The following is a 24,957-nucleotide window of genomic DNA, read 5'->3' as shown; positions in this document are numbered from 1 at the left end:
GGGTGTATATAACAAAAATAATTGTGTTTATGTAGGAAAACATACCCTCACAAGCTGTATCAATTGAGCTCTTTCACAGCCATTGAAAATACAAATAAAAATATGATTAAAAAGTACCCAAGCAATACAGAGAGTAGTTCACACAGAAGAATCCAAGTGATATGTATTCAAAAGAGAAGAGTTTTCCTATGCTGGAGCCAGCTATGACTGAAGCTGGAAATACCACCCAACAAGCAGTACTTTCAGATGTTTAATTATAAAAATGAGAAGAAGGGGGAGGGAGAGAAGGAAGGGTGGATGGAGATACCAGCTTAAAGAGAATTAATTTCCAGCCTTTGGCTCAGCAAATATGCAGTTACCTGCCAATTTAAAGGTCAATGGCTAGTTCCAAAACGTGGTGTCAGAACAGGAGACTGCCTGGGTGGAAGAGCTTCAAGAAATCTGTGGACACATTTCTGACTGTCCATGCTGAGGACTTGAAGCCCTAAAAGACTTATTTTCATGTTTCTTGCCAGCATTCCCATGTTTTAAAGCTGCTTCCCTTCTCACCAGTCCATTCAAGACTGATGGAACTGAAAGTGTCCAGCAGTTGGTGGATGGGCTGGTCCATGGGCTCAGTCTGCTCATCTGCAGGATAACTCTTGGGTCAGAAAACACACGGGATGTCATTGATATTTCCAGGGGCTTTCTTTCTTCAGAATGTAAAGCTTCCCTTTTCTGCTTCTTAATTTAATGAATCCCCTTACCTTGACTGGTTGGGCTGGACAGGAAGCACCACAAAGCAAGTGAGAGATGGCAAAGATCAAACAACTCCCTTGAACTATTTAGGTTTTAAGGGATTCTTTCTGCACTGTGAAAACTTGACTTTTGAGCAGTGAAACTTGGGATTTTCCCTTTGCATATGATTAATTAAGGCTTCACAATTGGGAAAGCTTTCTGCAGGCTGAGGACAGCTCTGTGGTTAAAGGATGGGCAGTATAATACACAGAGCATATTGTCAGTGGGAAGCTGCTGATGTACACACTGGATGGTTTCTCCAGCCAGTGCTGGAGTCTCAGGAGCTCTCACACCTTGGAGAAATCTCTCAGTTAACAACCCAAGGACTACTGGCAGATGCTTTGCCCCCACAAAGGTGACAGCCACTGTGTTCTTTCCTTCCAGTCCTGTCTCTTCCCCTTCGATCCACTGATCCACTTGTTTTAAGAGTGGCCATGGTGGTGGTTTTAAGATTATTTTCCATGTGGGCAGTTCTCAAAGGATTAGAGTGACCAATACAATGTGTTTCTAAATGACTTTGCAGCTTTTGGAATCCACTGTCAAATCTTACCCAAAGCTGTTTCATTATGTACTGTTATTAAATGTGCTCTTATTAAATGCACTTTCAGTTTGGAAATGATTGGAAAGCTTGGGGAGAGGGAAACAGGCTCTACTGTTTATGCAGACAACACTAAAGTGCTTCCAAGGTATTTTTCCCCCATAAAGTAGCAAGAATGCACCAATTTTCATCTTGAAGCCAAGGAAAAAAGTGTTTTATTCTCTTAGAGATATTCCTTTGTAAGAAGCCATTTCCTGGCCCAGATGTGATGGAGGCCTTAAGTCTCAAGACCTGGATTGAGGGAAAAGTTTGCCTTGTGGATGGGAGCAATGGTACTATTGTAGAGGAGGGTGCAAGGGCCATTCCCAGTTCCTTCACTCACAGGGAATAGGGTGAAGATGAAAGGTAAAAACCAGCAAAGATATTGGGAGTTACATTTGTGGATTCAGTGAGTTCTCTCCATGCCCTTCAGAAAGGGCCTCTCAAGTGGAAGGGTGTCAGTGAGCAAGTGAAGGTGTGAGGAAATGGCTTGTCTTGAACCCCAGTCTCAGATTAGGGGGGACTCAGCCTTCCCAAGCTTTGCTGGCTCACACTGGTTTCCATTATCTGGGAAACTCCAGTGTAAATACAAAGCATGTGATTGCCAGCTCCCCATTCTTTCCCTGCCTCTGTTAGAGTCCTACAGACTCCTCATGTAGCTCTGGGAATAAGTGTGGTTCAACACTCATTATGTTCCCTTTATTCATCTGCGTGCTCACATAGTGCTAATAACAATGCAGCACAATAAAAGATAGCACCAGAGCCTTAAATTAAACACAGCCTTTCCAGTATCTCAGCAGGGTGGCAGGCAGGCGTTCATTTCCAGCTGCCTTTCAGCAACCCCATTAATAAATCATCCTGATTTTCCTGGAAGAAGAACTGCTGGGACATCCTTCTGTTCTGGGGGCAGAATCACGTTCAATATCCCAAAATTATTTGTTGGACATGGGCGTGAAGTTTAGGCTTGAGAATTGCAACTGCCAGAAACTCCACGGTCTTCTTCCTCCCTCTTTTAACTCCCATTTATACAGTTTTTTCCTGCTGTTCCTGTGCACCAGTGTAGGTGCTGTGCCAGTTAATGAGCAGCATTTCCCTGGTATGTGTTTAGGATGATCACCCTCTCTCAGCATGTCTGTCCCTAATGATCTACCCAGACAAGCTCTGCATCAGCACACGGTGGAACGCTGGCAATCTTTGATCCCTGAAATACATCTGGACTGAGGCAGTGGCCAGGGTCTTCTGAAACAAGGGGAATGTTGGAATTCTGATCCAAATTGCATTGCTTACACGCAGCCAGGCTCAGATAAACAGCCTGACTTCTCTTAATATTTCCCTGCTTACCCTATTTTTCAAAATGTTTGTTGTTTTGATTGTTCCTTAAGATATCTCTCCAACTTTCCTCTGGCTTCATTATAGGAAGGCAAAGAAGGGAGAGACCCAATAGCCTTATTCAAATAAGTCTTACTAGTGACAGTCCTGCTACTCATTTGCCAAGAAACTGTTTATCTGTGCAGAATAAATCTTAAACTCACTTTTAATAGTGCAATCTCTGCTAATAACTTGCATAAAGACAAGGCTTATTTCAGTAGAAATTTATGTTTTAAGAGTGAATTGCTGATCAATTTGAGGGTCTTACATGGACAGACTACAAGATTCATTTACATAGATTAATGACAGTGTTGTCAGCCTCAAGATCTACAAGAGTGGAATGAACACCATCATAACCTGTGAATGCTTTGTGAATAAGGAAGATTATGGTGATAGTTCCCATAGCTACAGGGAGAATATTGTGACTCTCCCTTGTGTGGAAGCAGAACTGTAGGTTTTATTGGAAAAAAAATAGGTATATATATAAAATTATGAAAATACCATTTATAATAAAGCTTTAGGTGAAACTGTTAGATTTTATCATTTATTTTTCAGTTGAATGTTGAGTCTTAATATTGTGCAAGCATGTGGAAAATTTCATAATTGCATAGGCAGTCTTGTGGTAGAAATTGGCCAGATATGGGACTGACCTGCTTCCACTGAACTACTCTTTCATTTCAGGTATCTTGAGCCATCTGATTAAGGAGGTCTTTTTTCAGGTATTTCAAAAGTTTAATTAAGAGTTGAATGTTTTCTCCCTGTTCAGGTTTTCAGTCAGATGTCAATATTAGTGTTGACCTCGTTGTTTAAAGATGCTCTAACCTTGCAAACAAAGTAATGGGGGTCTCTGGTTGCTGTCATTAGAAAATTGGCTGTGATGGGATCATTGGCTCAGCTGCCAAAGAGGATCGCTGCGGGATCTGCAGTGGAGATGGGAAAACCTGCAAGGTGGTGAAGGGAGACTTCAACCACACCAAGGGCATGGGTGAGTAACACTCTGGGGTTCTCCTACCTGCTTGAGGAGAGTTGGGGCAGCAGTAACAGCTCTTCCTCTTGGATAGCCCTGGGGTCACCTAGCAAAAACAGCTCTAGGAAGCTCCTAAGGAACACAAACCAAATCCCAACTCACTTCAGGAATGATATCCCATCTGCTTCTTACTCGTTCACCCAGATACCAGGCACTGCCTCTGCCTGAAATTCAGGCTGAAGTTGTGTTTCTCATTCTGAGTGCTACTGGTGCTGATGATTTTTAAATAGGAGACAAAATCACAGAATCTTTCCCAGCAAGAGAGAAGTTGGATTTCAGCACCATCTTTGAGGTCTCAGAATGACGCATGTTGCATGTTATAGATGATTCATGTTATAATCACAATATCTCAGCAAAAGGAAAGAGCAGTGCATTCCCCTCTGAATATTTTTACTGATTCCCTGCCAGCAAAAATATCCAGTATAGGATATAAGACTTTTCCCTTTCTTGTTAAACATTAATGTATGTACAGCTTGGTGTTTGAAATAGTCTTTGTTCCAGGGTTTCTGTACTACACTTCTGAGAACCCTGTTATCGCACATCCTTATTAGCCAAAGGGAGGAAAAGCCATGTCCAGAACTTGGAAGCTGCTCCAGGAGGAAACAATTGTCCAGAAAAAAAAGTATTTCCCATTCAGTGAATACAGAACTGGCATTTCTGTATGGAGAAATACATTCAATGTGCTGCTCCAGGGCTGAGTTCCACAAAGCACATGAAAATCCCCTCTAAGCACACACTTCAGTCCAGTTTTGTGGTTAAAGCAGCACCAGTGCTTAGCAGCTCCCTTTAGTCCAGCTCTCAGCTCTGAAGTCTGAGGCTCTGATTTTGCTCACTGACCTCTTCCTCTGCACTCTCCTCCTCCTCACCTGTGGGGCCAGCTGGGATCTGTCACCTCCTGTGAGATGCAGATAGGATTTCCCACCTGCACCACATCTCTGGAGTACATCTGTGTGCTTGGCCAACCTGTTGAATGGTTTCCTGCATTAGTGCCTTTGACTCTTTTGTCCAGTAATTTTCCACCCACTTACATCAAGCTTTTTGCATTTGATGCAAGTGGTGGGAAAAGTTCCTCATTTCCATCAAATAAAACCCAGCTATTCTCCATTTCTGTAGCAGCTTATACAGCTTGCATGGATTTCTTACATGCTGCTGAAGAGTAGCTGTCTTTTATCTTTTCCAATGAGTCTACAAAACATCTTGTGCAGATAAATACAAAATTTCTGGGTCACTGCCAGGAGATTGCACCCGTTTCCAGCTACACAGACTGCTTGAGGTGGTGACTTTACAAGGCTGTAGGAGCAGAGCAGCTTCAGTCTTAACTGGCTGCCAGGACTCTGCAGGAGGTTCTCACCCCCAGTGCCCTGGAATCTAATCAGAAAGAATTCCTGATGACTCGTGGGCAGTGTTCAAGCATTCAGATTCTCTGCTGATCATCTCAGACACACAAAACTGTCAAAGTGTTGCTTTGTCAATGCAATATTTCCACCTTTAGCCATCTCACATAATCTAGAAGATAATTGTTTTTACCAGTATAACCTCAAAACCATTTATTAGATGTTTTGTTTTATTTTAATTTGAAAAGTTAATTATATTTAATGTGTGCTTCCATCCATTTCTGTTCATACACTGCTGTTTTGCAGAATCAGGTCCTCAGTTGAAGCCACTGAATTTCATGCAGTAAGCAAAGCTCCAGGGTATCACAAGTGAACGTGGCATGACTCAAGAGAAAAAAGGCTTTTTATTTTAAATTGACAGTTAAGCAAAAATGTGCAAAAATTTGATGGAAGCTGGGGCAAAGAAAGATCTACAATGTTCTGGTGATCACAAGTTCAAGGTTTGGGTGTGTAAATGATTGCACAGTTCAGTGGCAAATCCCCACCACCTGGCTGCATTCCAAGTCAAGGCCAAGACCCCAAGTCCACTGTGCTGATTTATTACTTCAAAAGATAATAGACTTCAAACATCAAGACATTGATTGTTTTGGAGTGGTATCTGTTTGGGGAATTGCATCTGCAGCCTTGAGCCTTTGCTCTGCCCGTGGGACTCCTCTGGTTGCAGGATTGGTCCCTCTGTGTCCTGTGATTGCAAATGATGTTGTGGAGCCCTGTGAACTGAACTAAACCCCTGCCAACTCCTTTCTGTTTCTTAGTAACCAATAGTCATTGTAAGAAGGTTTCCACATGTGTGATGGCAAAGGCAAAGGCTGTTCCCAAGTGTTTCTCGTGTAAGATACTTGAATGCTGTTTGCAGTGTCAGTGGGTGTCGGTGAAATCCTTTGGTGTTGGTCCTTTATCTTCGTTTTGTCGGATTAGATGGGGAAATTTGGTTTCAAAAGCCATGGATAAACTTCAAGTCCTTTTACTGTTTCACTTGCCTTGTCAGAGATACAGTACAGATCCTTTCCTTTTAGGGAGCCTATCTGTGGAAAGGAAGCCAAATTTTCAAGCACCAAGCAAAAAGAACCAGGTCTATTTCTTTTTCTCCCCAACTTTAATGTCACAGAGGTTCTGCCACCCTGGTGGGAAAGATGGTAGAACATTCAAAGTGCCTTGTAGGAGATCCAGCATTTCAGCTCTTACCACCTGTGATCCAACTGGAAATGGACCCCATTTTTCTGCTGGAGAGGAGGTCAAAAGCCTTAATTTATGATGCTAAACATCACATACACTTGTGTGCAGCTGGCTGTCTTCAGCAGGCCAGCTGAATGCACTGTTTAGACTGAGGTTTCCTTTCGACTGGCAGCATGCCTTGTACCTATTTCTACAAAATAATTTTTCAAAACTAAACACAGAGTTGTTCTGAAGTCCACCTCTGTCACTCTGCCACTGTACAGGGGACCTAGAAATGAAGGACAGCTCTTGGACTCCCGTCAGTTGGGGAGCTGATTCATCACTGACAACTTCTCCAAGGTTGTGCCTGTAATCTCAGAGTCCTGGGTCTATCTCTCCTGCTTTTTCTCAGCCACATCAAGATTTTCATTTATGATTATAATTTAAAAGAATTTATGGTTAAAATTCAAAAGAATGACCACAGATGTTTGGATTTTTTTTAATGGCAGAATCTAATAATGTGAGATATGCCAGTTGTTGTAACTGTCATTTTGGGAAAGGAAAAGCACACCTTTGCTAGGAATTTTTCTTTTTAAGATGGTAGAAAAGTAGAGGTTTTATGGCATATGCTGTTTGTCCAGTGCTTACCAAAAGAATCTTGAACAGTAGTGCTGTCATGCTGGCTGGGAGCATCTTTAGCCAACACAAAAATATCTTTTTTCATCAATAGGCTGCACATGTAAATTGCAAGAAAATAGAACTTTACCTAATCTTTAACTCAGAGATCCCTTATGGGGATTTCATCAGAACATGCAAGTTAGAAATCCCAGTAACCAATTTCACAACAATGGTAGAAGCTTTGAAATTTATCCATGGCTCTTCAGAGAAATTATTTTCTTACAACTGAGCTATCCCATGGCTGGAAGTAGACAGGTGCCAATGCAGCATTTATTCTCAAGCTAAAAGCAAAGGAGAATCATCACAGCTCTTAAGAAAATAGACACATAATTTGCACTCCACTGCAACAAGCAGCAATCAGCAAAAGCTGCGAGGTGGGAAGGAGATGGAGTCTGGGATGCTCAGCTGGTGCCTATCCCTGAAATACCATGGAAGCTTTGCTGGCCTAGGCTGGCAGGTAGGCAGGACAGCCTGATCTCCTTGGCTTCTACCCTGAGATGTTTGTTCAAAGCACTTTTGGGAGGTTTGATAATGGGCTGGCCACTGTTGACCTTCTCACACCTGATTTTGGTGTGTACAGGGATAAGATAGGAAGGTGCAGTGCCCAGGGGTTGATACTTTCAGCCATGGGATCATTTGTCCTTCACCTCTGAGTCCGTCTTTCACTGCAGTGTGAACCAGAAGAGTTTTGCAGTAGATCAGTGGCATTCCTAAATTCACACTAAAACTAAACTTTCTGTTCTTTTTGGGAATAATAACAATGGCTAACGATGGATTTTTCTGTGTGGGCTGCTTTCCTCTTGCAAATCTCTCCAGCATTTAAATGAAGATACAGTAGCCACTGTTCACATATTAATCTCCTTGATGACAAAGCCACCTCTTTGTTCTGGTGTCTCTCCTAATACGAGTTATACCATAAAATTTGTATCTAGGATTTGCTTCAATCACAGTCTTACATTCCTGAGACACTGATGTAATGCAGATTATCCAGAAAGATTGGTGTGTGCCAAAGTAACTGTTCCCAAGGTGGAGTATACTGCATACAGCACTATAAATTATCAAATAATGAAGTTCTCCTGTTGTATTTTCAAAGCTTCATCTTAACAGGCTGATTTATGGGTGAAATTACTAAAAATACTGCCTGATAGTTGCCAAATCTCATCAGTCTTTAACCAGTTCCTCATTTAAAGATGAACTTTAAGCCCAACCTTACAAACCCTGGCCTTGCAGACAATTATCCTTAGACCTAACCGAGCTTTGGGAGTCCTTGACTGGGGGCCAACTCTGAGACTTTTTTTGGTCATTCTAGCTGACGCTTGATAATCTCTCTGGCAATCTGCAGTTACAGTTTGCTTAATGAAATGTGCCTAGAAAACACTGGAGGTGTTTCCTGGTGCAGTTATCTCAAAGATCAGGAATCTGTGACCACAAGCCTCCCACCAGCTCTGAAGACCAGAGTGGCGTGGTGGAGGTGATCCAAGTTTGTACCTGTGGCAAATTTGCGTGGGTGGTATCCAGTCTGTTTGCAGCAGAATTTGACCACTAACTCACCCAATATTGCTGGAGGTAATGAATGAGAGTGTCCAGGTGCTCCTGGTGGGACATGCCCAAGGGTTCTGCTTCATCTCTGAGAGGACAGGTCAGATCCAAACCCTGCAAAGCATTTGGCAGTTCTCTAACAGGAGAGTGAATGTCAGCAGTCAGGTTTGTGGCACAGTGAGATAACACAGTGTTTCTTTTTATTCAGGAGCTGTGAGTGCAGCCCCCCCAAAGCCATCAATCAGGATTAGAAATTACACAAGGAGAAAAAATCTGGTGTGAGACCAAAGCAAACAGTCTCCAGAACTAATACTCTATTAATAGCTCATACTTGACCATTTACTATTGTAAAATGTAACATAAAAATCACCTTTCCACATGGTGTTTCTCTCATGGCACAGTGATGAAATGAGTGTATTTAATGGCTTGAGCTGAGCCTCCAGTACAGCTCCAGTGTTTGCTCACCTCTAAAGCAGTGTGACACACTCCTGGCTGCTGCTGAGTCAAGGGACAGATCCAGAGTTCGCTGTAGTGACTGCCTTCCACTAAATTCAGAGTAACTTTGTCTCCAACCCCTGCATGATTCAGCTCTGGGCATTTGTATCTGGTTTGAAAACTAAATAAGTAAATAGTCCCCTAGTAGGTACAATAAATTACCTGAAACTTGGGCATGTTCCAAACTGGCTTCCTAACAGGGATGTTCAGGGTGTATCAGGAGCTGTTTCCTTGTGACTGACTGTCACTGATCACGCTTCTGCTGTGTGTTCATGTCTTGAGTAGTTGTCGGTTGGGTTTATATGCAGCTGCATGGGGTGCAGTGAGGATGTTTGATATCTGACTGTATTGTCTGTGATTTGATACCTCAGCTGATGAAAAACCAACTCCTGGCAATGTCTAGGATGAAGCCCAACATCTGTTTGCTCTGATTTCATAACAGATTTCCCTATTGCCTTTGTAAAATTGACCCTGGAAGTAATGATTTTTCCTGGTGCAACCAGGCTGGAACAGCAGCTGGGAGAGCCTCTGCTCTGGCTTCTGTGCACAGACAAGTCCTGAGCTCTGCTGCCCCTCTCTCTGGTTTTCCTGCAAGGGATGAGTGACCATTTCTGACACATCCTGAGTAAGGGAGAAGTAATTGAGGAGGAACAAGTGCAAAGAGAACTGAGCTGAAGAGTCAGATAAAAGTGTCATTTAGATACAACAAATCAGGGAAAGAGGGAGCCTGTCTGGCCCAAGTCAGCTGCCCACCTTCTGCATCTGATGAAACCCAAGAGCTCAAGCCTTTCTCATGAAATGAATATTCTGGAAATGAATTCACCTTCTGAGACCCCAGATCTGTCTCACTCCAAGTCACAATGGAAGGAGAATCACTTAGTCCTGAGGTGCAAGAGACTGTCACCATACCCCTTGGAGTCCTCCCTGTATCAACACAGCAAAAGCAGGGCTGCACTTTTATCCCTAAAATAGCTCCCTGAACACTGCTAAGTGCTAAAGGAATCACTGCTCCCTGTGCCAGCACTTCTCCAACCCATTGCTCTAGACAGCCCACAATTCCCATAAAGGCATCACTGACACAGAATAGCTTCACAGAGCCCTTTAAAGCAAGAAATGTGGATGAGGGGACATACAGGATAAGCTGCTTAACATCTAAAAGAAAGAGGACAACAATAACCCCAAAAAGGTGCCAAGTGATAGACTGCAAAGTAAACTGGGTGGCCAATTAGAAGGAATCAAGTCATGGTTGTGATGAGATTAGTGTCATCTACAGAGGCCTGATTCAAAGTCCATTGAAGCCAGTGGAAAAACTCTGTCTGGCTCTTTGAAATGGGCCCTGGTGTTCCTCTGCTTTATTATTTAAAGGCACCGCTTCCACCCCATGGAGCAAGTCTGTAACTCCACATGCCTCCATAGTGGGGGAAAAGAGGCTGCATTTCCTTGTAGCACCTGCTTATTCCTACTGTATTCTGTGAATCAAAATTGGTCTTTGAAAAATTGTTCAGTGTTGGCCAGTGGTCAGTCCTGGAGAAACTTCCAGCTCTGTTATTGCATTAAATCTGAGCTGTTGAATTTTCAGCAGTCCAGTGCAAGGAGATCATTATCTCCTCCAGAATTTTTGTACAGAGCTGAAATGTAAATGAAAACAAGCTTTTCCCCAAATTTGTCCCACTAATTCCCTCTGCTCAGTTTTAGCATCAACAAAAAGTTTTGTGGAAGTGAGTCCTTTCTGACACCACAGCCTCGATGGGGAAGACAAAGCAAGAGCATCTTTTGGAAACATCATTTCACATGTCTGTTCTGTGCAGTGTTGCTCCTGACAGTCACATTTTGCAGTGTCCTCATGCATCCCTGCCAGTACTGCAGGAAAACCAGGGTGATTCAAAGGGTGCAGATCTAATTAGAGCTAATTAACAAGGCTGAAGTCACAGCTGAGCAGCACTCATGCATTTCTGCTGAAATGTTAGTCATGATCACGCCTGTGACAGCAGTGAGAACTGGCTGCCAGCACAGGGATCTCATTTGGAGTGTTTCTCACTCAATCCCCAGCCTGGAGTTGAGTTTTTCTCAGGGAGGTGGGGGATGGCTGGTCCTGGCTGGCCCTGCCCTGCTTTCATTCACCCCTTTTTTGTTGCTGTAGGTTACATCGAAGCCGCTGTGATCCCTGCGGGTGCCCGGCGGATCAGAGTGGTTGAGGACAAACCTGCTCACAGCTTTCTGGGTAAAAAGACAAAAGTAAAAATGTTTTGATTAAAATTCAGCAATGTTTTCTTTTAAAATGACCCTTCTCTAAGCGACCTGTAAGGTTTGTTGCTGCCAGGGAGGGACTGGTGATTTGAGTCTTGCTGCAGTCTCTGCTTTTGTGGCTTGGTTTCATGTGTTTGTGATGTGATAGTATGTGACACTTACAGGCCCTGTGCAACCTGGAAGGACCAGAGAGTACTTTTATATACAGACCGAAAAGTTCCTGAGCAGAACTTGGCAGTGGCTTGCACAGGGCTGCCAGGAGCACACAGCACTTCAGGAGGGAGTGGGGAAGAGAACAGTGTGTTTAGAGGAGGGAATGGCAGAAGAAGATGCCCAGCTCAGTCTGAAGCAGTGGCAGGACAGGGCAGCTGATATCCCTCAGTAACCTGCTGCCATTTCCTACAGCAGCACATTTTCACTGGATGCTGTACCCAAGACCTGATCCTGCATTCTGAGATGGGCTTGGCTGCAGCCTCTAGTTCACTTGCCTCTATTTTATCAGGCAAAAAAATTGTTTAATCCTCTTGTCATTTCTACTTCTGCATTCCTTTAGAGGGGAACAGCCATCCTCTCCTCCTTTTCCTATTGGGAAAAAAAGGTTTAGACATGGCTGATGGGTAAGATTTGCATGTGAGGTTGTTGTAGGGCAGAGTCTGTCAATGAATTTGTTGTTCAGTTACTCATTGCATAAATTAAAGGTCAGAATGGCATTTGTAAAGTGCAGCCAGTCAGTTATACTGAGGATCTGTTAGTTTGCTCTTCTGCCTCTTCTCTCCAATGTTTGAGGCATTTCCTTCTCTGTTATTACTGTGCAATAGATAAAGGGTTTTATCCCCATCTACTTCTAGGGAGTCCAGGTCACAGAAATGCTAATGGCCCATTAGCCCTGAATTTACACAGGAAGCCTGTGGCAGAGCAGAGGCTTCAAAGAAAATTGCCCAAGATCCAAAAAAACCCCGACATGGTCCCAGAGCTGCATGGCCATGGAATTACTTCCAGAGAGGAAGGAACTCTGAGAGGATTGCAGAGCTTCTCACTCTCTTGTTTGTGGAAGAGGAAACTGAGGTGTTGCCACTTGCTCATGGCTATACAGGGAGTCAGAACAAAGCTCAGACCTTGGTCTCTGATTTCCACGTCTTTGCTTATAATTCTTCATCTCCAGCCAAAAGGAGATGTTAATATCCAGCACTGGAACATCAGATGCTGCTGAAAACGTTTGCATAGTGACTGTGTCAAGATTTCAGCTCTTGTGCTATTGATTTTTTGTCTTGAGATGTTCCTGCAGTTGGCAATATCACTGGGAAAGATGCTTTTGTTCTCTTTCACTCCAGATTCAGGGGAGAAAAGGAGGGCAGATTATGTCATTCAGTTGCCCTTTGATCAAAACCATTGGCATTTGTGCCACTTCTTGGTAGGAAGGAATATCACCACTGCTCCTGTTTCCATAATGCTTTAGCCCGCCTACACATGAGGTGTTTGACGTAGCAAAGCCTGGTGGAACAATGGGAGCCAGTGTTCCTTTGGGTTTTGCAAGTGCTCTGCCTTCTGGAAACCAGTCTTTTTGTTTGTCTTGGTGGGGTTTGCACAGGGTATTTGGGCTTTGGCAGATAGCAGAGCATTGAGAGTCTTACGTGGAGTTAGAGACTGCCCTTCCTTGGGACAACATAACCTTGACTAAAGCAGATGGTTCCCCACTGGGTGGTGAAGATTAGGATTGTGTATTTTTGAGAGCAGGAGCTGGCCCTGTTTGCATCACATAAAGATAGATAAAAATCTGGCTCTTTTAAAGCTTTTAGTGCTTTCAACTCTTTGCTTCATGGTCAGGAGCCAGGAGAACCTCTCTAAGCTTTCCAGGGTTTTCTCTTTCAAGGAACACTCAACACAAAGAAATGATACCCAATGTCTTGCTGAACTGAGATGAAGAATAGCAGCAGGGGGTTCCATAGGGCAATAAAGATGACCAAGAAAAAAAGTCCCAATCACTCTTAAATTCAGGTCTGAGTGTGGAAGGATTTTCTATTTCAATATCATTGACAAAGCTGAGTCCAATCAGGTCCTATTTCTACTCAGAACCAGGTACAACATTTTGGAAAGAAGCCCAGCATAATTTGGAATCATTATTCCATGTGCTGGGAGCAGTGCCTGAAGAATTTCCCTCCACCTACAGGCAACCCACGCTGGCTGCCTTGGCTGGCTGTAACTCTTAAAAACCACCTTGAACAGGAAATGCCTGGGCAGTTTGTGTCCACAGGCTGGGAAGCAAGCTGGAGAGACCCAAGGTGGAAATAAAGATCTGACTAGATGCCAGGTTTAGAAGTTGATTGGTCAGTTCCTGCCTTCCAGCCAACAAGAAAAACAGAAGTTACAGGTTGTTGCTGGGGTTCCTATTCCTCCTGCTCTTCTACTGTACAAGTTTGAGTTTAGTTCTGTCACCTCTAGGGCTGGGCACACAGCCAATGGTTGTATGTGACAAAAGCCATTGGAGTTCCCTGTGTCTGAGACATGGAAGGTTTTGTAGCTGCAGCAGTGATCTTGCTGATGGGGTAATGGAGGCAAACAGTAGTGAAAACACTTTGGCCTAAGTGCTCTGCTCAGTCCCCAGTGCAATTCCTGCAATCCTCAGGGAGCACCTTTGGGAACAGGTCTGTTTCCAAACCCTCCACCTCCTCAGCCACTAAGGGAGCAGTGCCTGCAGCAATCAAAATCAAACCCTGCGCAGAAAAGAGGTTCACAAAGATCAAACATTGGTTTTCATCAACAAATTATCTCCCTTTGATGGTGAGCTGGAACCAAAGCATGACTTAAGTCACTCAACCTCTTAGTTTGGAGCATGTGCTGGGCTATCTTTCCTAGTCAGCCATGCTGCTTGGAAATAGTTTTATCTCACCCACAGCTTTGATCTGCCTGGAAGCCACTAGGTCTTGGCAGAGGAAAGCAATCCTGCTTCAGAATTGTGTCTGCAGTTTGCAGAAGGTACTTTCTAAACTGAGGAACAAAATAGAAAGAGAAGTGAGCCACAGGGAGAGACACATTGCTGCAGCATGCAAATGCCAGGACACCATCTTACCCCTGGGCTACGTGCCAGAGGAAACTTTCCTCAGAAAAAATACTCTTTCACTTCAGTTCCCCTTCACCCTGATTTTGGAGCCTCTGATGGGACTCTGAGAGCTGTCAGGAAGGTTGTGTGCAGCAGGACAGATTTTCCAGGATTGCCAGTGTACAGGTCCTCAAAAAGGGAGATGCAGAGAACATTGTGACCTCCACTTGCTCCAGATTCCCCCAGAGTTCAGTCATCACAAATTTTTTATATATGTATATATATATAACCTAAACACACCCAGGAGGGTTGGCTGGCTATGGAGGCTGGATCCAAAGGGTTGACAATAGGAGATTTCCTATTGACTTCCAAAGGCTTTAAACAATTCTCTTACCTTCTTGCAACACACTCAGTTAAGTGACAGCAAAGTTCTTTACTGGAAGAGAATAAAATAGGCATGAGATGCTAGAGGTTAAGAAAACATCTTGTTAAAGGCTTAGCCAAAAGACACAGTTAACCTTGAACTAAGGAAGCCCAGTAACACGTGGGATATTCTGTCTGTCTGCTGTCAGGGCAGATTTGATCACAGTGAGTGGATCACCACAAAGGGGCCTGGCACTTTCTGCTGCAGCAGGGTCTGCCAATTTTCTCTTCCCTCAGTGCATCACACCAACATCTGGATAACTCTGCTTCCGTTCTAACACAGAAAGCACATCAATCCCTAAATCAGCTTCCACTGATGAGTCAACAGTAATGTGATGCCCTTATGGCTGGAGGTGTCTTTGAGTGTTTGAAGGACATCAGTGATCCTGATGCAGTAGTTAGGCTGGAAAAAGGGACATACAGTTCCAAGTATCTTTTCTTCCCAATATTCATCTTCCTTCTGAAGCTGAGCTTTCCTTATTGACCTTAGTGAGGCACAGGATGGGTGTGACCCTACAGCACCTGACCTTATGCATTTGTGTGCAGCACTTGGATTCTGAAAAGAAGGTGGCCAAGTTCACATTTTGCCCACTAACCAGTCCCTGCTTTGTGACTTGACTTCTTTTACAGCTGTGACAGCTGAATGTTAATTTTTTCAATGTTTAGTTATGGAGCACACACAAACACAGCATCAGTTGTATTTTGCATTTGCAAATCTTCATGTGTATATCAACAGAGATTTGATTGATCTTTTTCTCAAGGAGAGTTTAGGAAAATGTGGTCTCAGAATCTGGAAACTGAAAGAAAATTCTGCTTGGAAACTAAATTGCAGATTTGTTTTGTTGCATTTAAAAGGAGAGTATAGAGATAAATGATCTATGAATTTTATGTTAATTCTTCAGAATACCTTCATCAACTGAAGTACAGAATATATCCAACTTAGTAACAACTCAATGGGCCATCTTAAAGTGTGGGAGGTTTTATTCTTTCAAACTCACATCCATTATAAGATTTCTGCATCTTGTGCTTGAGGTGCCTTGAGACAAAGGCTCAATAGTCTATATTGTAATTACAAATTTGCTTGCATTTCATTCCATGGTGTTTGATTTATTCCAGCTTTAAAAGATTCCAGTAAGAGATCCATTAACAGCGACTGGAAAATTGAGCTTCCTGGTGAGTTTCAGATCGCAGGCACCACTGTCCGGTACGTGCGAAGGGGGCTGTGGGAGAAAATCTCTGCCAAAGGACCAACTAAAATACCACTGCACTTGATGGTAACTTTATATCCTTTGTTTGTGTTTCTTAAGTGATGCAACAGAAAGGGTTTATATCCTAGCTGAAAGTTAAATTTTGATTGTTTGCTTCCTCACCACAGTGTTCTTTTGCAGCATTGCAGGGGCTGGAGAAGCCCAGCTCCCCACTCAAAAAGTGATGCTCCATCCTGGGAGAATAGGCAGTGTTCATTCAGCTCATGTCCAGTGCAGGAAATCCCTGTAATGTGTCACAGACAGGTCCATTCTAGAAGATGTAGGTTCCCAAGGACCTGAATTATTTCTTGGACATACCTGATCACACACATAAAAGCATATTTGCTGAAATGTCTTTTCATCTTATGCCAGAATGTACTCTGTGTTTAAGTATTCTGTTATCTTACAGAAGAGGTGCAGATCTAGCATGCACAGATGATATATGTGAATTTGAATCTAAGTATTGACTTAATTACACACAGAAATGTTCTTTGTTTTCTCTGTATTGTTTTTCCAATTGTATGTAGTTTAAGGTGTTTTTTGACATTTTTTCTTTATGTTCACCATAGCCCTTCTGTTAACCCAGCTTGGTATTTTATGAACAGCCATGTGGCTGAACATGAATGAAAAGTCCACAGGGGTGAAAGGAGCAGGACTCTAGTCCCAGAGCTGTCACTGGTGGGTGACAGGGTGACCCATGGGCCAGTCCCTTAATGCTGGTGTAACCTTAACATTTTTGAGACAGCTGTAATAATTCCTGTCTCATATATCTGTTCCTGTTTAAAAGTCTGCAGAAATCTTTACAGGCTCTGTAGCAGGGTTTGCATAGAAAGTATATTAATTTTTTCATTCTTTCCTGTAACTTTTTTATTCTCTTCCATTTTTTCTGTGCTGTTTCTTCTCCTTGTGACTTTTTGCCATGTTTGTTCTCTGAAGGCTATCTGTAAGCACTGCTAAAAATCAGCATTCTCTCCCTTCCCTCACCTGATTTTTTTGGCTTGCTGGTGTTCATTGTGCAACACTTCCTGACCCAGTTTGAAAAGCTCCAAAGATGCCTGAACTTTTCACACACACAAAAGGCTGACAGTAATATCCACTTTGTCAGTACCTTCTTGGTGTCAAAATCTGCTGCACAGGAACATGTGGGGTTTTGTCTTTGCTTTCTCAGACAGATGAGTGAGTTTACAGGCTCACAGACCAGTGTAATGCTGGGTTCAAAGAGGTTACAGCTGGAATAGTCAGAGGTACAGGGTTGAGCACACCAGCACCTTCCTGGCTCACCCATGTAGTCCAGGGTGTGCCCACTCAAAGGAGGTGTATGACACCTTCTTCACATTACAGAAGGTGTATGACACCTTCTTCACCATCAGAAACGTCAGCTTCTTCTGGACTTTGGCCTTAACACAAGCCTTCCCTCCTGAAACCAGGACTCTGATAAAGTATCTTGTACTGCCAAGGTCTTCCCAAGCTCATGTGAGAAACAGGAGTTGCACAGGTACCGTTTGGGAAGATGCTGTGCACGGTTCCTTTGGCAGCTCCTGGAACCTTCCAGAGCATTACTTGTTGAGGTCCACTGCAGTAAAATCTGGATTTTGGCATTTTGTGAACCTCAGCATCAGCAGAGCTTTGGTTTTAAAGAAATGCTCAGTTCCCCTTCATTAAGGAGTAAGTAGCTAACATAGGAGTAATTTTGAGCTTTTCCATGAGTGTCCTGTCCAGATACAGACAGGCCCTTTCATCAGACATAAGCAGAGGAAATGTTCCTTCTTCACCTTTCTTCACAGAAATTATTAAAAATGAGGAATGTGAAAATTACCAGACCATTAAAATACATGTGGTTTTAAATCACTGCCAGTGGTAAACAAAGCACACATGAAGTCTTTGCTTCAAATCAGATACAAATCTTTTCCTTGATACAGGATGGTGGGTTTCATTCTTTCAACACAAGAAAGGCAGGATGGTTACCAGTTCCCCCTAAATAGAAAACTGTTGTTCAAACAGTGGTGGAATACACTGGACTGACAAAAAGCCAGAAGCTTCAGTCAATCCATTGTGACCTGCATTTGAAACCAATTATACACACATACACACACCCCCCAATTATATATGGCTACGAAATTGCATGAAATTGGTTTCATATGGGCCTTTAGATTCACTGGTCTCGCACCCATATTGAGATAATAAGGATTTCTTTTTAGGAGCTGGTTTTTAATACTTGAGGCATTTCTCCAAGTGCATTGCTGTGCATGTATTTCTTGGAGAAACTGGTGTTTGTGTAAGTAGGCCTGTGCTATTCTCCCTCTGCAACAGAGGACAGCCAAACACTCCCAGAGCAGAAGGGGGCTTTAGACAAGGCTGACTGATCAGTTCTCTAGAACAGGAGTTTGTATCTCCTGCACTTCAAGAAAGCCAGAGCAGGGCTCAAGCTGTCTGCCTCTGCCTGCCTGGTGTTTGAATTGTGCTTAAAAAAACCAACATTGTTCTTTGAAATTGTAATGATGGCTGGCTGGTTTCAACCCTGGTATTCAGTCCTGGAAGTGAGGATCCCTCCCACATCCTCTGGGAGAGGCTCATCTGCCCAGGGTTCTGCCCTGTGCAGAGCAGCTCATGGGTGCTGAGTTTGTGGAGCCCCCTCAGTGTTCACAACACAGGCTGCCAGGACCCCTTCTTGCAGCACATTTGTGTGGTTAAACGAGCTCCTGACAGCTTTAGTGAGATTATTGGTTAAGTAGGAATGATTGTGCAAATCTGAAGGGGAAACAGTTATTGTTGGGGGATAATAGCATTTGCAAATTTGTCTTTTTTTCAAACAGGCAGCTGCTTGCCCCACTTATGAGAGCCTTTATTTGATAAGGCATTGCTCCTGTTTCAGTAGGTGACAAAAGCCAGCACAATTCACCTGTTTAATGCTGCTCAAATCATGGGATAATAAGTATAAATAAGTTTAAAGCCACAGCATGAACATTACAGTAGTACTTCTATGGCATTTGTTAATACTGTGGTAACTCAGATTCCATGCACCCTGTTCTCCGTGGGATATCTTCCAATCAGTTCTGACTCAAGCCAGGGAAGGTGAGAGCCAAATGAAGTCCAACGTGTAAATCAAAACAGGACCAGTACTCTCATCTGCCTATGGTGAAAACATAAACATTTTTCTCTGTTGCTTTGTTAACAGTCAGGGAATTTTGGAGTAATAACACTGAAGACATCACAAGTGGTTCCATAGGAAGTAGCCTGCTGTTGGAAGCAGGTTTCACCTTCCTCTAGGAATATGCAGGGATGAAAATATATGTTGCCAGAAGCTGTATGATATGGCTTTTGCTTGTCATCCACAGTTTTCTGAGACATACAACCCTGCTGCTACAGCTTGTCAGCAGGAGTAGTCATGCTTGCCTTGAGTGCCACATTCACCAGGAGACAAGGGACTTTTTGTGCAGCAGTTGTTTTTGCTCTGAGAAGCATCACCTTATTCTTTCAGATGTTTAACTCTAGATGCTCTGTAAAATGGTTGGTATATGAAACCTGCTGATTTAATGCTTCCCTGTTGTCTTTCTCTTTGAATAGCCAGTGTCCTGCTGATCACATGTGAGGCTGAAAGTTCTGCCTTGAATTCCAGGTTTAGACATCCCTGTGCTGCTTTAAATATTCACAAATCATAAGCAGTTCTTGCTCCTGCAGTTGCCCTGTTTTACCAGTACCGTAATTTGTATTGTAATTTGTGTTTTCTAGATAAAGATTGGTTGCCTTTCACAAGGTATTTATATTTTAGGGATTTTTTCCTGAGCCAGCATTTCCAGCAGTGCTGTCTCAGCCTGTTGGCTCTCCCAGCACAGTGTGTTGCAACAGCCTCTCTTTTCCTGCCGAACCAGGTGCTGTTATTCCACGACCAGAATTATGGAATTCATTATGAATACACCATCCCTGTAAACTATACTGCTGAAAACAGAAGTGAGCCAGAAAAGCAACAGGACTCCTTGTACATCTGGACACACAGTGGATGGGAAGGATGCAGTGTGCAGTGTGGAGGAGGTAGGGACATCAGGAAGCTTGGTGGGAATCCCTGAGTGGTGTTTGCAGCCTCCAGCCACAGGAGAGGTGGAAATTGGCCATGAAAATGGACTTTGCCATAATGAATTCATTCTCTCCGGCTCTCCCTGCTCTGATCCCCGTCCCCACAGTTAATTTCCAGCCAGCCTTTTGGCAGGGACACTGCTCTGTCACTGCAGGCTGGAGCTGCACCTGGATTCTGTGTGCAGCCCTCTGCCTCCAGCCCCCACCACATTCCTGGAGCAGCATCTCACAGGTGTCCAGGCACGCTCAGGGAAAGGCCCTTCCCTCCCCTGGGATGGAGCAGGGCAGTGCTGCTGGGACAGCTCCTGGAGATCTGCATCACATGCTCCCAGCCAGGAGCACGTGGCAGAGCTCCCTTCCCAGAGCATCCCTGGATGTGCCCAGGCAGATCTGCTGGAGCCCTGGGGGAGTTGGTGCTGTGAAACCAGAGACTGCTTTGTCAGACACTGTCCATTGCATTTGCAGGGCTGGAAGAAGTAGTAGGTTGTTCCCTGAGGAAAACAGATCATTTCCAAGCATTCTGGACAGTCTGTCTTCACCAGCAGACTCAGTTATTTATGATGTGACATGACAGGAGGAAAGAGCTCATCTTCACATTTACAGGCTCACTGCCCTCAGTACACTGAAATTACTGATTTTTTCTGTAAATAGCACTCACTTTAGAAGAGACACTTTTACTAGTGCATTAAAATAATAATTTTTAAGCCATTAAACCTTCACATGAGGGAAAAGGAAATTTGTTTGTGGCTCTTCTGATTTTTGTTGTTAGCCTGTTACAAATTTGAATCAAATCAGTGTCTTCCAGCATGGCTCCCACCAGTACTAGCTTGATAATTGGTCTTTTATTTTAGTTGTCCATATTTTGCTACTTATCCAAGCTGAGAAGGGCCTTTCTCCTTTCCATACAGATGCTTGCATATTTTTTATAAGCAGAACATGAGTTATTTTTTTATTTTCAGCTGCAGATGGTGAATAAATTCAATCTGACACAGACTCAGGGTTAGAAAACAAACCTGAGAAACCAAAATTAGCAGTGAGGCAAAGTCACACAGAGCAGGGTTAGCACTTTCCTTGTCACATCTGGTCACTGTCATGCTCCCTGTGGCACAGCTTTCCTGATGCCACTCAGTGGAAAGCCAGACCCTGAGGGCCACCCTGGATGAAAGAAACTCCCGGTGCAGTTTATGTGAGAAATGCTGACACCTCCTGAGATGCCTCCTGCCACAAGGATTTTAAAGCAGTATATCTGGAGGAGCAGGAGATGAGAAACAATTTGTTTTGGTGGCTTTATTTTCTCTTTGTGAAATATGAACAAGCTCAGTTAATGACTCTTGAACCTCGGTCAGTCCTTTCCATCCTGACTTCCTGCCCGGGGAGCAGCAGGAGGCAGCTGTCCTGTCATTATCAGTCACATTATCAGGGGGTGGGAGGTCGTGTGACTTCAGCACATCTGCCCGAGGTGATGATAGGCCACAGCTACCTGTGGAGGAGGAACCAGAAATGAAAGCAAATTGTTTTAAAGCTCTTTCCACGTTAAACACTAGAAGGAGAAAGCCCAAGTTGCTGCTCATGTGAAACAGTCAGTTGCATGATTACTGGGGAAAGATTTGTAGCTTTTCTGAAAAAAAAAACCAACCCAAAACGTGCCAGTACAAGATCAGGTAGAAGTAGAGAATAAGATTTCTTGCAGAGGTGGTAGAGTACATCTGGTAGAAGGAGCAGGGAGCTCCAACTTTTGAGTTTTGGTTGATGAGTGGAGGTGGTTTCATTCAGAGTTCTTTTTGATTTGGCTTCCAGGTGAGAGGAGAACCATCGTGTCCTGCACTCGGATCATTAACAAGACCATGACACTGGTGAATGACAGTGACTGCCAGCGAGTGACCCGCCCCGAGCCCCAGGTCAGGAAATGTAACACACACCCCTGCCAGTCACGGTAAGGAGTTAAAAACACTAAAACCAATATCCTTTTCCTTCAGAAACTGCCCCTTTCCAAAGCCTCCATCTGGTGAACACAGTGAAAATGTCTCAAAGTATTGGGACACATTGTTAGCCACAGTAAGCAGCTGTAATATTCATTTCCTTTTGTTGAGCAGGTCAGATTTTCATTACCTCAGACAAAGCCCATTTAATTTGTGGTCACTAAGGCCAGATTCCGTGCAGGCTGCATACATTGTTTGGGGATGGTTTTCTTTTCCCCTTGGTTGCCTCCTGGGAGACAGAACTTACAGTATAAAGTTAGACAAGAGTAGAGTGACTGCATATCTAACCTTACTTTTTTTGAATCAGCACAGAATGGGGTCTGATTAACTGTCAAACAGTACTACAAAAACCCTGAGGTCAATAAATTAAATTATGATGAAACACATTTTAGATGTTTTCCTCAGTAAGGGTGCTTTTATCCTCACTAGTTATTAGAGATCTCTAACAATAATAAAAATATCTTTTTTTTTTTAATTTGGCAAACACTTGTAGCTAAAATTATTTTGATCTGTGTTATATTAAAAAAAGACATTTCTGGCCAAGGAAGGTAAATAATTTGTTCAGTTTGTTTGCTAACAAAAAAAGTTCACTTTTGTTCTGCAGTGGTATTTAGCATTGTAGTGTAGAAACTCTAATTTTGAAAGTAGTTAGGATAACACCAGAATCAGGGGTTTGATCAATGTGTTCACTTCAGAAGTGGATTCAGTGATCCTTGTGGGTTCCTTCCAACTCAGAATATTCCATGATAAAATCAATTTCAGATAAAGCTGAACAATACCTAAAAAAGCATCTTCAAACCAACCTGCTGGCAGAAGCAATGGGGGGAACAGCAAACAGCACACTTCCTTCTAATTAGACCTGCACTCTGATTAAAGTGCCCTGGAGCAGGGAAATGCAGTGTCAGGTCATCCATCAATAAGGCTGGTTCAGGTTTCAGTTTCTGTCTGCACTGCCTGTTATTGCTGCTGGGCAATGCTGCCTGTACAGCTTGCAGTACTGAAAGGTATAATGAGATACCCTGGTGTGTAAGGAGAGCCAAAATCCCAATGACTTCAAGGAAACAACTGTTTCCTTGAAGAAGGAAGTCCAGTGAGGCTGGGATTTCTGTCATGTTGCTCTCTCAGAAGAAGCCTCTGCTTGTGTTGCTGCCCTGGCATGAAGTATTTCTCCCAGACCTTTTGGAAAGCTGTCAGGAGTAGACTGGAGTGAGCCCAGGCAGGTATAGGAGGGATTCCAGGTGGTAGAGATGAAGAAAAGCAACTTTTGAAGTTCTGGAAGTTGTGGGCAGCTTCTGCCTCTACCAGCTGAGGGCAAGGATGAGAATTTCGGGCCATGTTGCAGCCCTGAGACCCACAGTGTGCTCTGAGGGATCTCCATGAGCCTGAGCCCCTGGGGAGGTCTCTTTGCTACCCAGCACTGCTGCCTGTCCAGGGCAGTGACAGTGGGTGAGGTTAAATCACACAAAAGCTCCTCAGAAAGGATTACTCTGCTCCTGTATCCAGCCTGTGTTCCTCTGGGGAACGGGGTCCAGCCCTTAATGTTATTCCAAGGTCTCTCTTCTGTGTGGATCCAGCAGGCAGTTTATGGGCACAGCTTAGCACAATTCTGCCCAGCTGCAGTGAGCTCTGGCACAGGGACACTCTTGTTGGCCTGTTTTTTTCAGAGCAACAACAGCAGACACTGAATGTGCTTAGAACCTGGAAAGGCCACAGAATCTTTGCTGATGATCTGATAGACCACACTCCCTCACTCCCTCCGTGTAGAGTACACTTTCACACTTAACATGCTTTTAACTGGAAACATTTTCAGAAGCACATTCTCTGTGCCTCTGTAGAATTTAAATTTCCACTTGCGTTTGCCCACCCAGACATTAGAAAAGCATGCTTAGCATATTCTCTGACCAAGAACATCTTAAAGAAACCATTCTCTTTCACCATGTCAATGCTTTTTTTATGAGCCCTGAATTTGTTTTAGGGTTTCAAGTAAAATTATTGTAGCATCTTGTTACAATGAGGTCCTTTCCCATTTCCACTCAGACCTAAGCCCTTCACCTGAGTTCAGAAGAAGGAACAATGCTCTCCTTTCTCCAGTAAACCAGCTCTGTTTTGTGCATTCTGAATTGCATTTGCACTTTCACTCCCAAATTTAGGAGAATCACCTTTCAGAGTATTTATCTCTACAGAGGGGTCTTTTGGCCAGCACAGGACTGGGTCAGAGGACACTCAGTCTCTGTTTCACTTTTGGATGGGCTGTGTGACTTTAATTCACTATCCCACACTGTCCCTTTGTTTCCTCTCTCAATCCATGTATAAGCTAGATTGCAAACTCTTTGGGATGGGGTGAGATCATATTGTTTAAGTGGAGGAAGAGGCTGTTGCTGTTGAGATTGTAATAAAAATAAAATAAATAGTTACCCACATTTATAAAGTGATCAGGAGGAAAAAAGGGTATGTTATTAATAACAGTGTCTTTCTTCCAGCACGATCCCAAAGTGCTTTGTAAATTATATATCCCTTTGAACTTCAGCCACCTCTCAGGAGAGCCAAATAGTGTAGGGCAGGGGACAGTACTTTCATGAGGCCAAGGAGAAGATTGGAATTCTCCAACTGCAACCCAGCATCTGAGGAAAACAAAGCAGGATTTAAAACTTGATTGGATACACTGACATGTTTTTAAATTAAACGTCAGAGAAGAGAATTTTCTTAAGGGTTTTGTTGAAACTGGCAAAAATAAAAGAATCTTTCATTCTTTATTATTGTTACTCTTTCACCTTTTAAAAAAATGCCTCTTTTTCTTCCTATTTTATTTTTTATGTTCCTTGACCCTCTTTTTCCATTAAATTCTTTACAGCTTCCTTTCCTGTCCCAACTGCACCCTATTAGCACCTCTTTATTCTAATCCTTTGCCTAGCTCTTTAGGTATTTTTTACAAAACCCTGCTGT

General features: G+C 43.3%; 1 protein-coding gene across 1 annotated transcript in view; it reads left to right on the top strand.

Moving 5' to 3' along the window:
- Nucleotides 1-24,957, top strand: part of ADAMTS17 (ADAM metallopeptidase with thrombospondin type 1 motif 17) — a 155,785-nt gene that overhangs the window by 98,796 nt on the left and 32,032 nt on the right. The window contains exons 15-20 of the mRNA XM_059858637.1: nt 3,587-3,707; nt 5,899-5,973; nt 11,151-11,231; nt 15,834-15,991; nt 19,834-19,993; nt 21,833-21,968. Of these exons, the coding sequence (XP_059714620.1) occupies nt 3,587-3,707; nt 5,899-5,973; nt 11,151-11,231; nt 15,834-15,991; nt 19,834-19,993; nt 21,833-21,968 (731 nt within the window). The remainder of the gene's footprint in view (nt 1-3,586; nt 3,708-5,898; nt 5,974-11,150; nt 11,232-15,833; nt 15,992-19,833; nt 19,994-21,832; nt 21,969-24,957) is intronic.

The sequence above is a fragment of the Haemorhous mexicanus genome, chromosome 13 (assembly GCF_027477595.1).
Source record: "Haemorhous mexicanus isolate bHaeMex1 chromosome 13, bHaeMex1.pri, whole genome shotgun sequence".
NCBI classification, from domain to species: domain Eukaryota; kingdom Metazoa; phylum Chordata; class Aves; order Passeriformes; family Fringillidae; genus Haemorhous; species Haemorhous mexicanus.
Note: the sequence above shows the minus strand (reverse complement) of the source record. Positions and strands in the feature narration are given on the sequence as shown.